Source organism: Aethalodelphis obliquidens, unplaced genomic scaffold (genome assembly GCF_003676395.1).
Source record: "Aethalodelphis obliquidens isolate GAN/ISIS:26980383/991018 unplaced genomic scaffold, ASM367639v1 scaffold3, whole genome shotgun sequence".
Classification (NCBI taxonomy): domain Eukaryota; kingdom Metazoa; phylum Chordata; class Mammalia; order Artiodactyla; family Delphinidae; genus Aethalodelphis; species Aethalodelphis obliquidens.
In genome coordinates, this window is record NW_020837947.1 from 56,581,504 (window position 1) to 56,597,923 (window position 16,420).

A 16,420-nucleotide genomic window follows, 5' to 3' on the forward strand; every position below is an offset into this window, starting at 1 on the left:
TATAAACAAGGACCTAAAAATAAAAGGAAAAGTCAAGAGAACTATGATGCTCATCCCAAGTATTCTAATTACTTACTAAATTTCAGAAAAATCCTGCCGCCATTAAGTGGTAAGATGGGAACTCACTAACCACAAATATTAGTATCATTTTGAAAAAATTACTTCTCTTTCTCTGGAATATGACATACATGTATTAAATATTAAAGGGTAGATTATGTGGTCTTTCATAATTGCAAATTCCTTAACATAAGTATTTTTCTTTAGTTCTCAAAGGCTATCTAATGAAATCTGCAAAATATTTAAAATTTTTGAAAGGTTAATTATTGTCAATAAATAATAGGCCTCAGCTTCTAGAATTCCTTTATATCTTGTTTTTTGTTTGGTTTCTTTGTTTTTCTTTTAAGCTCTTAACTTATCTTACAGCTATTGGGGCTGAATCTGTAAAAAGGAGTTTGACACATAAGTAAAAGTGTTGGCAGCTAATGACCTAGAAAAGATAGATGAAAAGGCTAGGCCAACTTTAATTTTCTTCTACTATATTATCAAATCAAGTCAGAAAATTTTTCTCAGAGGGTGACTTGTAGCTGTATTGAGTATTTCTTAATGTTTTATTTGTGATTATCTCATCCTGAGCAAGGAGATTAGTAAGGAGAAGTAAAATATCTGGCACATGGGGAATTTTCTGCAGCCTATGTTTTTATATTATATTACATATATATATTTTAGAAAAAGTCATTGACTATATTTAGCTTAGATATAGCCTATATTTAAATATAAGGTAAATATAGTCAATCCAGCACCAATTTCTATTGATTATTGATTTTATCTCCTGAATATTTCTTACATTTATCCGTGTCCTCTCCATCTATCCGTGTCCTCTCCATCTTCACCAGGACTTCTGCCTAGTCTGAGCCTCCAATCATCTTTCACCTTGCTTACTTTTATAGTATTCTTACTGGGGTACCAGCATCCACTCTGCCCCCTCCAATTCTTTCTCCACAGATAATCAGAAAAGCAACCTGGTCAGTTTCACTCCTTCCCTTCCTACTCCCATAACTCTGCGCTATGAAAAACAAGAGCAATCAAAAAAAAGCCACTCATAGTTTTCCAGGCTACTGTAAGGGGAGATAAGAATACAACTTCTGGAGGTGGCTAAAAGGCTGAGTAGTCTGCGCCTGCCCGTCTTGTTTCCACTAGTCTCCAGTCTTCTCATCCTCTTTGCTCTAGCTACACACTGCCTCTCTTCAGTCTCTCCCATTCATTTTTCTCTCACATGCATGATCTATGCCTGTAACGGCTTCTGCCTATTATTCTCTTTTTTTCCCTTCACCTGATTAATTCCCTTTCATCCTATAGATGTTAAGTCAAATGTCACTTTCTTATTAAAGGCTTTTCTGATTTCTCTGGTTAGGTCAAATTTTCCTGTTATAAATTGTTGTAACACTGCATAGCTTATTCTCAGTAGCTTATCACAAGTAAAATTTTGTATTTTATGGCTTTTTGATTAATACGTATTGCCACTCAAACTTCACTACAATGTAAGCCCTATGAGATCAAGGGCTGTCTGCCTTTATCTTTCCTCACCATTGCGTAGTGCATGGCATCATGCCTGGCGCATTGCGATGAGGAGGAAGAGAATGTTGCTGATGATTTTAGAAAACCTAATTGGTCCTAATTTATGTCAGGCATTATTCTAAACATTTTATTGTATTAATCTGTTTCATTTTCATTATAACCCTATGATATGTATGTACTGTGTTTTGTTTTTTTTTAATTTATGGAGGAAACTAAGATTTGTAGTAGTAGAGATAATAAATATCTGATAAATGCATGAATGAAAGATACAGAATATGTTTCTATTGAGCATTCACGATATATTAGAGATAATGTATTGATAAATGAGACATGGCTATAAGAATACTTAGAAGTGTTGATAAATTTGCTTATAGAAATATAGGTTTCAGTCCATGGTTATAGGACTACCCACTCTGCTTTGCTTTGGAGAAAATTAAGGTAGGAGTCCTCATCTATTGCCTGTGAGACATAAGGAAGTGAAAAGCTGGCGTGTTCTGAGGGGAAAGGCCTGGGAGGTGGAGGGAGAGAGGTAGGAGAGGAACATTACAAAAATCTGTAAGTCCTGATTGCAGAATGTTCAAGTTATATTCATTCCTCTTTGAATGATACTCTGAGATACAATTGTGCTCTTCCTGAAAAGATGAGGATATAGGCCACTTAGCTTCCTTAGCTTACTCCATAAGGAGCCATGAAGATCATCCCACCTTTCCTCAACAACATTCACCCTAAGTGAAGTAACATCTAGATACCAGAAACCTGGAGTATCACCCCCGGAGGCCACAGGGCGGGAAGTGGGTGTACCAGTGCCGCCTTTGTCCAGGACTCAGTAAATGGGCCTCTTTCTTGTATAAGCTTTCAGATTTTTCAATTTGGTGAATTTACGTGAACAGAGTGGAGAAGAGAGCATTTCCCTGGCTAATTCACAAAATCCATTATATGACAGTATCTTAAGCATAACTTTCTTTTTTTTTTTTCTTTCTTTCAATACGCGGGCCTCTCACTGCTGTGGCCTCTCCCGTTGCGGAGCACAGGCTCCGGACCCGCAGGCTCATCAGCCATGGCTCACGGGCCCAGCCGCTCCGCGGCATGTGGGATCCTCCCGGACCAGGGCACGAACCCACGTCCCCTGCATCAACAGGCGGACTCCCAACCGCCGCGCCACCAGGGAAGCCCTTAAGCATAACTTTCTAAACCTAAATATCTATGTGGTAAAACACAAGTTGTGTAAATCCTGCTATTAAATGTAGAAGTATTTGTTCCACGTGTTTTTTTTAACATCTTTATTGGAGTATGATTGCTTTACTACTCTCTTATTAGGAAAGGATAGTTACCACCAATATTGTGGAGTTAATAATTACTATCTGCTAAAATATATAATCCATCAACAGTTCTTGAGTATGTACCATGCAGCAGACCACTTGAAGACACTGTAGATACAATAGCTGTCAAGAGAGTCACTGCCCCTGCCTTGTCTGTGCCTGTGGTTTATTAAGGGAGACAGATATTTAAGCAAGCAATACAGTGTAATAGATGCTGACAGAGAAAATATGAGCACATATTTTCTATGTGTGAGATGCTGCAGAAGCCTATGAAAAGGAAATAGAGTATTGTGGTTTAAAAAAAGCCTTCTAAACATTTCAGCTCAGGAGCTAAGAATGTAGAGAAAAATATGGATATGTGGTTTTGTTTTAGTTTAATAATAATGGGATCATATTTATGTACATATGTGTTTGTATAAAATGCATAATATTTTGCCTTTTCCCACTTAATATCAATGCATATAGATCTACATTATTGCCTTCTAAAGAACTTCATGCATGTCTGTCTGTCTGTATGTCTTTATTCTTGGGTAGAACTTTGGAAGTGAGATTGCTGGACCTAGGGTTTGTGCATTTACAATTTTGATAGATTTTGCCAATTTGCCATCCAAAATGATTCCACTAGTTATACTTAATATCTCTATTAATGGGTGAGTTTATGCAAATTGATGATGTAAACCCAAACACTGAATACAAAAATAGACTCTTACTACAAGGGAAAAATGCAAAGTTTCATAAAGTAAGATGTTAAACATCACTAAAAATCAAATAAATGCTAATTTAAAATACAAAGCTGTTTCTCCATGATAAATTAGTAAAGGTAATGAAAATGCCCCACACAGACAAAGCTACACTGTAATTTCAGCTCTCAGCCATTGCAGATAGTGTGGTAAAATCTTTTAGGTGACTGATTTGCTTAAAAGAAATCTATATAGTATAGTGAAAAACAGTTTACTTAACTGAATAGAGAATGGATGGATATTGGAGTCCTGGGGTCCTGGAAATTTGACAGATTTAGCCATTTCTTCTTAACTCAAGTTGCAATGTCAGAATTACTTGGGCAGCATTTTCCTACTACACACACCAGTATTCTTTTTTGGTAATAGACATCCTAACAGGTGTGAGGTGAAAGATCATTGTTGTTTTGATTTGCATTGCCTGATTATTAGTGATTTGAGCACCTTTTCAGGTATCAGGTGCGGGTTCATGGGAGCCTGCTGGTAGGTGCCGTGGATGCTGCCTGAAGCTGTGGGAGCCGCCCTGCCTTGGGCTGCTGGAGCTAGTAGGTGCTGGGAGTAAGCGGGGGGCCTGGGTTTGAGAGAGCCTGCAAGGGGACACCTAGGACCTTGGGGTTGGCCTGATGCTGGGAACGGCCAGCTCTGGGACTGAGGTGAAGTTGGGCGCTCGCTTTACTTTCGTTCTCCAATGGGGAAGGTATCTCTCTCTGTGCCGGGTTGCCTGGGCTTAGAGGAGGAGCGATGGGGGTAATGTGAATCTATCTTTCCTACCTTCTTACTGTGTCTTTTCTTATTTCTGTGCTTTACCTACATGCCGTAATCTCTCACCTGGGATCCTTCGCTCTTGCGAAGCAATCTTTGTGTGCAGATAGTCTTCAAATTAATGTTCCTAATTGGAGGGGATGAACACTAGAAATTCCCATACAGCCATTTTGCTGACATAACTCCCAGTTTTTCAGTTAGGTGTTAAGAAAGCTTAGAGCCGGGTTTTATACTTAATCATGGATATTATATTAGCTAATTCTTTGGGCATATTTTCTTTTCTCCTTATCACTTTTCTAAGCCTTGTTTTTATTGAATATGAGTTTCTGTTAAACCACTTCAGCACCAATAACAAATAATTGTTGTTTGCTCTTTTTCTGTGCTGCTGTAAGTTTGTTGGATTGTAGGAAGTGGAAGGGAATGGAGGAAAAAAATGCATAAAAATGTATAATTTCACTCGGTTCTGCATTGTAGTGATTTTGGTGCTATATGTGTAGCTTATATGTGTAATTGTGGGCAGATTCAGTGGCAGTTGCTTGAACAAGGTTAACTGCCCCCTCATAGGTGACCTTTGCATTTCATAACATTGTATGAGAGAGTTTAGACCACATTTCACTTCTTTGCTGTGTTTTCACCTTGAAGTATAAGCTTCTAAATTTCTTGCCTTTATCTTTGTGGGTTTTTTTTTTTTGCAGTATGCGGGCCTCTCACTGTTGTGGTCTCTCCCGTTGCGGAGCACAGGCTCCGGACACGCAGGCTCAGTAGCCATGGCTCACAGGCCTAGCCGCCCTGCGGCATGTGGGATCTTCCCGGACTGGGGCACGAACCCCTGTCTCCTGCATCGGCAGGCGAACTCTCAACCACTGCGTCACCAGGGAAGTCCTATCTTTGTGTTCTTAACCATAGACAAATGCCTGAAGACATTGAGTTGAGTGAGTTAATCACAAACTTTTATTGAGAAGTTCTTTCGATACCCATAAATTCTGATTAAATAGTACACATGTCCTGCCTTTTTAAAAAAATAAAATAGGATCCAAATAATGGAAGTAGGTTAACAATAAAGACAACTCATTTCCTTAGTTTGCAATCATTTTCAGCAGCTTATGTCCTGCCATAATTTCTTCATAAGATTTTAGAATCCTCCCTTCATCCATCTCTTCTTTCTGATAATAGACCCCAAACAAACTTTTGATTAATTGTTCTTGAATTAGTAAAATCTCTTAGTATTGAATGCCTCGAATTAGTTTGAAGAGATGAAACTGGTATTATCTTGGTATTATCATTTTTGTGAAGAGCTGCAGAATACATTTTTTTAGCTCATCACATGTGAGGTTTTAAGTTTGATATTACAATGTGATATTTAAAAGTGTTTCATTTTAGTAAGAAATCGATCCTCAAACTGAGCTCTTCACATGCAGCAGGAAAGAGATGGTGACTATCAAATGTTCAAAGTCACAGGAGAGAGGATTTTTTTCCCCCACTTTTAAAGGGCACATATACCAGTTAGATTTGGAAAACAAAACTGCTTTATAATAAACCAAGGAAACCCATTCACTATGAGCCCTATCCCAATTGTACAGGATAGAATTTACAACAGGGCAGGTTTCTACCACAAATTAGTCATATTCAAGAACTATGTTTTATGAGTGAGCAGAATAGGAGTCATTGTTTAGTTGTATCAGACCCTTGCTATATGAGACTTTAATGGAACGAAATCCTGGGGTATTATGGACAAGCAGTTAGAATGATGAAAGCAAGGTCTTTATGGCTTATACACACTGCAATATAAACAATTTTTGTGTTTTTCTCTATTATGTGTAATTACTTAAGTTTTAGGGTAACCAAGCATTGTATTCTTTGTACACTTATGTTGATGAGGCTAGAGTTCAGTGTATAATGTTCTGAGATTGTTGAAAAGTATTTTAAATCAACAAAAAGAACTGCAAAGATAATTCTACTACAGTTATAAACACAATTCTACCACAGTTATAAACAAAGTATTTTCTTAAATGTTCAATTTTGAATTATATACTACAAGAGCTTTTTCTCCCTTACCCCCAGCACTCCATGCTCTGTTCCTTCAAAAGTATTAGGTTTTCATATTGAATTATATACTTTTTTTCTTTATTTAGTAAATCTTTACCTTTGAACTTTTAACTAAAAGTAGTATCATACAGATTTTTTTCCCCTAACATCAAAATGCGAAGATACATGTCAGATTACAGTATCCTTTATGATTTTGCTTGACCGTATCTGTACTTTCAACAAGAATATGCATAAAATACATTTGTACTTGAAGATTTTCTGATTAACTTTTATATTTTCATTTTATAATTGAAAGCTGTGGTCCTTGACATTAAATAAGTATAGCTAGACACTTCAGAAGACTTTGTGCTTTACATGTGTGAGTGTGCACTCAAGCGTGTGAATTGGTGGGAGAGGAGGGAACATAAAAAAGGTAGAAAAGGAGTAGTTGGAACTAACTGATTTGTTGTAGTGTCCCAAGGGGCAGGTATAATCTGCAAGCTGTCAGGTTCTATTACCGGGGCTGTTGCCGTCAATCAGAGCTCACATTTGTATAGCAGAGGTTAGTATAACTGTAATTATATGTGTGTTTATGGAATTTAAACCATGTGACATTGTAGATTTTATCCTTAAATTAAAACATTCATATAATTTATAAGGTTTTTGGTTGAGTAAGTATGGGATTATGTATTTTAAAAAGGAAGACAGACTTCCTAAATCCTGCAAACTGTTGCGCAGTCTACATCTATAGCATTATAATGTGATTTGTAACAACTCTCGGCTGACTGTCTTCAATGCAGAAAATGTATTAAGCAAGCATTCTTAAATATTGTCCTTTAGCTTAGTTAATAGATCCCTAACATTTTCAACTAAATGTACAATATTTCATCAATTGTAAGACATTTAAAAACTTTATTTGGTAGTCTTTTTTTTTAACTTCTTAGTGACACATAAAATGAAGGTGTGGCTTAAAATTAATAGCTCTTGAGATTTGATGAATTATAGTAATATACTCTTGGATTTTAATGACTATATTTTGGTATTGTACCTTTCTGGCTTTTAAAAATGTCATTTATGTAATGGGTTTAAACAATTAAAATTTTTTTCTATAGTCTGAATACCAAAAATTTCAAAATCAATTTTAAATATTATACAAGTAAGAAAGTCTACTTCCATTTTTTAAATTTCTTATATTCCGTTAACATTTTAAATCTAGTTTTAATTTATAGCTGTCTGCCTCAAAGAAGAATACTGCTGGAACAGTCAAAATGTTTTAAAAACAAATGTTTAAAATTCAGTAGGATATCAGTGTGACTTGTGTAACTTTAAATAGATATAACAGGATTTGTTAAACATAAAACAGACTGCTTTTAGACATCACAAACATTTTGTGTGTCTCAGTGTTCACTGCAGCTCTATTTACAATAGCCAGGACATGGAAGCAACCTAAGTGTCCATCGACAGATGAATGGATAAAGAAGATGTGGCACATATATACAATGGAATATTACTCAGCCATAAAGAGAGACAAAATTGAGTTATTTGTAGTGAGGTGGATGGACCTAGAGTCTGTCATACAGAATGAAGTAAGTCAGAAAGAGAAAAACAAATACTGTATGCTAACACATATATATGGAATCTAAAAAAAAAAAAAAAAAAGGTTCTGAAGAACCTAGGGGCAGGACAAGAATAAAGACGCAGATGTAGAAAATGGACTTGAGGACACGGGGAGGGGGAAGGGTAAGCTGGGACGAAGTGAGAGCGTGGCATGGACTTATATATACTACCAAATGTAAAATAGATAGCTAGTGGGAAGCAGCTGCATAGCACAGGGAGGTCAGCTCAGTGCTTTGTGACCACCTAGAGGTGTGGGATAGGGAGGGTGGGAGGGAGACGCAAGAGGGAGGAGATGTGGGGATATATGTATATGTATAGCTGATTCACTCTGTTATAAAGCAAAAACTAACCACCATTGTAAAGCAGTTATACTCCAATAAAGATGTTAAAAAAAAAATTCTCTGTGTCTTAGACTGGATATGTATTGCTGTTAGTAATATAATTTCAAGACTATGTTTTTCTGTATAATGAATTAATTTACTGGAATTAGAAGGTTTTATGGACTGGCCTATCTTTGAAAAATATGAATATGGAAAGACAAGAATAGGTTTTTTTTAATAGACAGCAACAACAATAACATTAAGGAAATACGGGTATTATGATTTCTAAATTAGGTGTCTAATTTCTCTTCTTGGTTCAAAGACTTTCCATAAATATATTGAACTTTCTTATCTTTTTGCTTTTGGTACTTATAGAGGTCTCTGGTTGAGAAGATTGATAAGTGGGCAGGAAATTGGCCTAAATGTAGAAGTTGTATCTGTATTTAAAAAAAAAAAAACCCAATCAGTAGGTTGAGGAACTTGGACTTCCATATAAAAATTTCATATTTGGTACCTTCCTCAAGATGCTTGCAGCATACATAGAAAGATCACGCAAGAGATGATATGTGGTCCATGCATATTAGAAGCACAAAGAACAAATTTTGCTTATTTTTTCTTCTTAGCCTGGAATATCCTTCTTTCTTTCTTTGTCTGGCAAACTCTTATTCACCTTTTACCTGTTCAGTCCAGGTATCCTTTCTTGCCATTTAACTTTTGTTTTTAATTGTAAGTTATATGTAATTATAAGAGCATGTATGTGCATAGCTTACTGTTACTGAGTAAAATACACAGTCAGAATAGTACAGAAATTGTAAGTGAACAGCTTGATAAAATTTTTGTAAAGTGAATACACTGATATAAGCACCACCCTGATCAAGAGAAAAATATTACCACACCTCGGAATCTCTCCTTATTCCTCTCCCATTTGCTGTGTCCTTCTTCCTTCCCAGAGGTGACTCCTATCCTGCTAACACCTTATGTTAGTTTCACCTGTTTTAAAACTTTACATATATAAAATTATATACTATGTAACTGGATTCTTTCATTAACAAGGTTTTCAGATTTTTACCATGTTACTGCATATGGCAGTAGTTTACTCATTTTCATTGTTGTATAATTGTTTCATTGTATAACTATGTTATAAGTTATTTGTCCATATTATTGTTGATGGAAATTTGGCTTACTTCCAATTTTGAAGTATTATAAATAGTACAGCTATGAAAATTCTAATATACATCTTTAGTTTCAAATAGGTGTGTATTTCTGTTCAGTACCTAATATACTAGGAATAGAATTGCTGGGTCACAAGGCTTGCATATGTTCAACTTTAGTAGGTAATACCAAGCAGCTTTTCAAAATGGTTGTGTGAGTTTGTATTTCCATGATTATTTCATGAGAGTTCTAGATGCTCTACATCCTCTCCAAACACATGGCATTTTATGTCTTTCATTTTAAATTTTCTGATAGTTGTGTAGTAAATAGTATTTCTCACTCTCTTCTTCTCCCACTCTACTAGTTTAATCCAGTAATTATATGGGGAAAAAAAGGTAAAATGTATATATATATATACTACCAAATGTAAAATCGATAGCTAGTGGGAAGCAGCCACATAGCACAGGGAGATCAGCTTGGTGCTTGGTGACCACCTAGAGGGGTGGGATAGGGAGGGTGGGAGGGAGACGCAAGAGGGAAGAGATATGGGAACATATGTATATGTATAACTGATTCACTTTGTTATAAAGCAGAAACTAACACACCATTGTAAAGCAATTATACTCCAATAAAGATGTTAAAATAGTTTTTAAAAATTGTAGAACGCACAATTGAACATGTTCCTCTTGCACTCTTACAGGTATGTTGACAAGAGGCTTTGTGATCTCTTTAGTAATTCTTACCTTGAAATTCAAAGAATTTTATTTGGGACAAGTCTGTTAAAACTTAGATTCAAGCATGGCATTCTTCTGTGAAACACCACCTTTCTGGTGTGTTTTGATAAAGGGTTGCTATAGTGTCCAATTAGTGGATTATGCAAATAATTATAAAAAATTCAGCTTAGGGCTTCCCTGGTGGTGCAGTGGTTGAGAGTCCACCTGCCGATGCAGGGGACACGGGTTCGTGACACCGGTCCAGGAAGATCCCACATGCCGCGGAGCGGCTTGGGCCCATGAGCCATGGCCGCTGAGCCTGCGTGTCTGGAGCCTGTGCTCCGCAATGGGAGAGGCCACAACAGTGAGATGCCTGTGTACCGCAAAAAAAAAAAAAAAAAAATTCAGCTTAAAAATTTTACTGTTTTTCTCCCCTAGGAGGAATATATTTCACTTAGAGAAAAAAAGTATTTTAGTAGTCATGAAACAATCACAGAAAACTAAACATTGTAAATTTACTGTTTACAGATGTAAGAAAAGTTTTTTGTTTTGTTTTTGTTTTGTTTTTTGTTTTGTTTTTGTTTCCCCTTTGTTTTAAAAGGCAAAAGATAATAATATTAATGTTTGAGTTAATTACCAGATGAGGTGGTTCTAGCAAGTCATAGGTCCTTTGGTTTTGCTGTCAAATGGAGCATTTTAAAATTGAATACACCAAATTGTTGGCACAGTAGTGGTGTATAGCATCTCAGCTCTGCCATTTTCCCAGTGGTCAGGCTAAAATTGGAACAGTTTGGAATAATGATTTTCATACTCCTGAGGGAATAAGTACATGTATTGAGAGAAATTTGAGTTGACAGTAAAAATATTGACAGTTAACCCATACCCTAATACAAGAGCAGATGGAAATGTCTTGCATGAGTTCCAATTCATTAAGCAAATGTGACACTTTATTTTCTAGCCATTTTCATTCAGGGGATTAGAGTAATGAAATGGTAATATAAATGAAGCCAATTTTCACTGTGCTGAAAGTATGGTGTATAAAACAAAATGCTAAAATGGATTTTTAAGGTTTGGTAGTATAGTTTTCCGATATCTGAAAAATTTTACTTTACAATTTAATCATTACCACATTATTATCTTTGTATTGTACTTTGTAGCTTTCTTAACATTTATTAATAGTAAGCTTATTTTATATTTTAATGTGACATGAATTTACAGTTTAAGAGAATTACTGTTTTTGAAATCACATGGGCATATTTTTTAGGACTTTGAGTGAAAGGGTTGTTAGTAAGTGATCCCTGGGTATATTTATAATGATATATCTTGGGTTATTTTAAAGTTGTCATTTTTCAAAGTAGAAGTTCTGTTTAAGTTATTGGAATATAAAAGAGATGTTAATTAATGCATACTGAATGCTTCAACCCATTTTAGATCTTAAAATCCATTATACATCTGTTTATACTTAATTCCAAAGCATTTTTTTAAATGTAAAATTTGATGTGATCTCAACATTGCCATTTGGCTTTAGCAAATTAACTAAGTAGCTTTGGATTTGTAGTATTTCACACCTTAGATATGAATGCCTTAATCTATTTCATTATAGTTCACTAATTGTTACATCGAAGTACAACTGCTAAATTTTGTGGTTGATATAGTTCATTTCAAAATGATAGCAGTGATATCTCTAATAATGCAACAGGTTATATTGACAAACTTGGATTATGCATTTGTTAAGAATTATACATCAATTGCAATCTAAAAAAATAAGATTATCATCATTCCCATAAGCGACTTCAAAAACAGACCTGAGATAACACAACAAAAATGTTGAGAACAATCTGACCCCCTTAACCTCTTCACTCTTCAAAGCATAGTGAGTTTTGATTGTCATCAGTCTCTATAAGCTGATATACTGGATAAGAAAAGCTTTGGTTTTGATTTGTTACCTCATGTGTTCTTTGAGTTATATAAGGGCTTATTTCCTAGTTCAATATTACTGTAGTAGAAGGTTTATTAAACTTTTCTTTTTTTCTGCTATAGTATGCTTTTAGGGGACACAAACAATTCAATATGTAGAAAGCAAATAGACTTATAATCACAGCTCATGTCAAATGGTCTCTTCTAAGAACTTTATATAAGTACCCTGGGCTTACCTCCTGCTCTTAGTACCCTGGATCTCCGGTGACTCATTGTTTGTGTTGCTATTTTGTGCCAGTTATGCTGTAGTATATGTGTTGTTTTTTAGTATAAACTTCTGCATATACTAGTTGATATTAAAGGGTAGTTTTTAAAAACTGTGTGTCAATAGTAAAGCTTCCTCCAAATTTGGAAAAGTATAAACAGGTAACCATTCCTAGAGTGGATCCTTGGTTTCCTTTTCATTTCCTTTTAGTGATTTATTCACTTATTTTTGTCCCTTTTCAAATAAAAGCCATTATCAGTACACACTTGTTTAGAAGATAGTGTCATTTGGTTTCTTACGTTGTAAGACACATTTTAAGTAAGCCTGTGTATTTTGTACACTTCACACTACAATTTACAGACAGACTACCTTTACTGAGTTTTAATGAGTAACTGCTTAATATCACAACTTAAAGAGAAGTGACTGTTGTCTACAGTGAGTCAGATATCATTCTGGGATATTTGTAACACTTTATGTGATCTGTGTATAGGTGGTTAATCATATTTCTTTTTGAATAACACAGTGGAAGTTTAAATAATATGTGACCTCTTTCCCCTTTTTAATTTATCTTTTCTTGTCTTATAGATGCTTGTGACCACACCAGAAAAATGGGATGTAGTGACAAGAAAGAGTGTTGGGGACGTAGCTCTTTCCCAAATTGTAAAGCTTCTTATTCTTGATGAAGTTCATTTACTTCATGAAGATAGAGGACCAGTATTAGAAAGCATAGTGGCACGTACTTTACGTCAGGTAAGGGGAAGTTGTTTGTAAGCTTATTTTGAGGGATAAGTTTTTAAACTTAAATGTAACATTCAAAGAAATATTAGTATGTATTGTTCATGGGGATAAAGCTAATTTTCGTAGGGAGAAACCTTCAGCTATTTCATTTTTATGTTAAAAGTACCCTATTTTTCTTCCTCCCAGGTCTTATGTAATTGAAGTCTCTTTAAATTAACCAAAATAAATACAGGAAAACTTCTATTCTAAACCTGTGTTTTAAAGCTAAATGTAACTTTGACTAAGCAGTATTAAAATATGGTAGAACATAGGAGAATATTAATTATTCATCCATTTCTCTCCATGCCTGACCTCTCCCCCCACTGAAAAAAATCTGGAAATGATTTATATTTTCCTTAATATACTAGATAAAATGAAATATCTCCTAATGTGCATAATCTTAATTGTTATTTTTAAAAAGGGACGTGTACTTGTTGTCTCTAGTTTTGGACCTTGTGGTAACTCATAAATTGTCCAAATCAAAATTGGTAAATTCATCAATGATCTGTGATTGATTTCTGTCACCCCTCTTTCCATTAAGTGAAAAGATATCTTAAAGTACCCATGACTATTAAAATGATGTTTGTTGGTAGATTGTACATGTAAAGACAGTAGATGAACACTAGTTTTTTAACATAATCAAGAACTCTAATTCCTTGACTTCCCATCTCTTATTGTCTCTGATCCATATTCTCCTGGCTTTATTTTCGTTCTGAAATAGCCAAGACTACATGACCAGTTTTTTCTTTTGTCAATAGCCTTAACTTATTTATCCCCTGACTCCCTGGCAAAATTCCAATCATGAGTCAGTTGAACAGTATGTTTCCCTCCAGTCAGATTGCTAAACACTAGCTGAGATCACACAGGGGTGGTGGAGACTAAGGTCACTACACATTCGTAGACTCTGAATTCACCTGAATCGTCGGGGATTTACCCCGTAACTTCGGAGCAGCTTTCCTTCTTTTTTCCAAGCTTCACCAGACTCCTCCCTCCTTCTCCCCACCCTGTTGTGCCTCATTCTTAGAAGACAATACTTTTTACTGAGTGGAAACACAGGCCTTCATGGTTGAACTCCCTCAGTTTGCATCCAGAAAAAACCTCCCCACCATCCAGCAAAAGCCTCAAACCCCTTCCCAAATCTATCCTCATCATTCCATCCCTCATCCTTTAGTTAGAGGCCCCCTGTCCCCTTGTCTTCGACTCCATTCCTTTCACTCTGTAAGTTATCCCTTTTCTTTTTCCTGGGTCTTTAACTTCTCCTTCTCTGTGAGCACTGTGCCTTCAGCTCTAAAGAATTGCAAAGCCCCACCCATCTTTACCAAAACACCTCCCTCAAACTATCCTGCTCCAATACCTTCTGCTTTGTAAAGCTGTTTTTACCACTCAGCTTCTGGAAATATTAATCTATATTCAGTTTCCCTTTTGATTTCCAAACAGCTGTGGTCTGGTTATTGCTCCAGCATAGGTCATAAAAAGTTTTTTTGTTTTTTGTTTTTTAACCAGGATATAACTCATTATTTCTTCAGAATTGAAACTCTTTTCTCTTGGACTCCATGATGCCACCCTGCCTTGATTTTCTTTACTTGATGTTTTTGGTCACCTACTTAGCTGCTCTTTCTCAGGCTCCCTTGCTCTCTCCTTTTCTCACCCTTGAAATGTTTACATTCTCCACGATGTTGGTTTGCAAATTGGCTTTGTACACAGAGGGCAAGGAGAGAACTGAAAAAAGAGGCAGACCACTCCAGATTGGTAGGTGACAGTTTTAATAAGCAAGGGAACTTACTTTTGAGGCTTGTCTTGGGCAACTGCAAGATCAGTCGACCTCTACACCTGCCTTAACTGTATATAGAGGCCTTACTTAACTGACTTCAGTCACATATACTGTCCAGATGGTCTCAACACCACATTGCTATCTCAAGGCTGCATCCTCGGGGAAGCTTCTAGCTCAGGGAAGGCAAGCGGAATGCATATTCCTAGAACAGCAAAGGGGGTGAGGATCCTCTAATTGACAAGGTCTAGCTTGCGGATTAATTGGCAGTCACATCCTCTCAGTGACCTTTTCCAACACGGGACTCTGGTCACTTGCCATCTTCTTTTTTTATTCTAAATATTTACCCTGGGAAAATAACACTTCTGTGCCTGTGTCACTTAAATCTCTGCATGTAGTCCAGATCTCCCCGCTGACTTCTATTCCTGTCCAAACACAGTTGTATGTTTCTACTCTGATATCTCATAGACATCTCTTGCTTAAACACGTCAGAAACTCTGCCATCTTCCCTCCCTATTTATAAATGGCATGACAGTCCATTTGATTCTCAAGCCCAAATTGAGTGTGTGGGAGCCACACTCAATTGTTCCTTCTTCCTTAACACTCACCCTCACCCCAGTGACTAGTTAGGTGTCAGTTCTTTATATTTCATATCCTGAATAGCTCTCATCTAGAACTAGGTATGGGAATTTAATATGAAGGGAGTACAAAATTTGAGGAAGTTTATATTGCATTTTCAAATGTTTTAAAATAATGTACTTTCATCTGATAAATCCAACATAAAATTCTAGATGAATTAATGATTTAGCTATACCAGACAAAACTCAGTGCATTAAAGAAAATATGAAAGAGCATTTAAAAAATAACCTTGAGGTGGAGAAGCTCTAAGCAAAATGCAAAACTCCAAAGGTTACAAAGGAAACATGTGGCGCATTTGGATATGTAACTATTAAAAACTTCTGACCAGTAAAGATACCTTCAAAAAGTTCAAATGTAAGTCAGAATAATAGAAATTATTTGTAGCACATAAAATAAAGCTTAAATGTCCTTTATAATTAAAAGGTTATTGTAAACTAGTAAGAAATATGTTTTTTTAAAAATTTGGAAAAAGCACTTTACAGTAGAAATAAAAATTCTGAAAATCATAGAAAAGATGCTTAAAAGGAATCCAAATCAACATGAGACATTTCTCTTACATAGATTGGCAAAAGTGAAAAAAGAATGTAATTTGAAAATGCTCACTAAACTGTGTTTTTACTTCTAGAAGTCTAACCTATGGAAATAATAGCACAGACACATAGATATAGTAACACCAGTATTCACTGACGCTTTCTTGTTAGCACAAAATATGTTGGAAACAACCCAACTGTCCAACAAAAGAAGAAATAGTTTAATAAATTCCATTAATTCATAAAATAAAATGCCACTTTGCAGTCTTTAAAAAGAACGAGGTAGAGCTATATGAACCGGGTT

The 16,420-nt window shown here is 35.7% G+C and overlaps 1 protein-coding gene across 4 annotated transcripts in view; it reads left to right on the forward strand.

Annotated features, from left to right (window-relative positions):
• Positions 1-16,420, forward strand: part of ASCC3 (activating signal cointegrator 1 complex subunit 3) — a 334,732-nt gene that overhangs the window by 123,559 nt on the left and 194,753 nt on the right. For all 4 annotated transcript variants that reach the window (XM_027089736.1, XM_027089749.1, XM_027089725.1 and 1 more), the window contains one exon: positions 12,988-13,152. In XM_027089736.1, the coding sequence (XP_026945537.1) occupies positions 12,988-13,152 (165 nt within the window). The remainder of the gene's footprint in view (positions 1-12,987; positions 13,153-16,420) is intronic.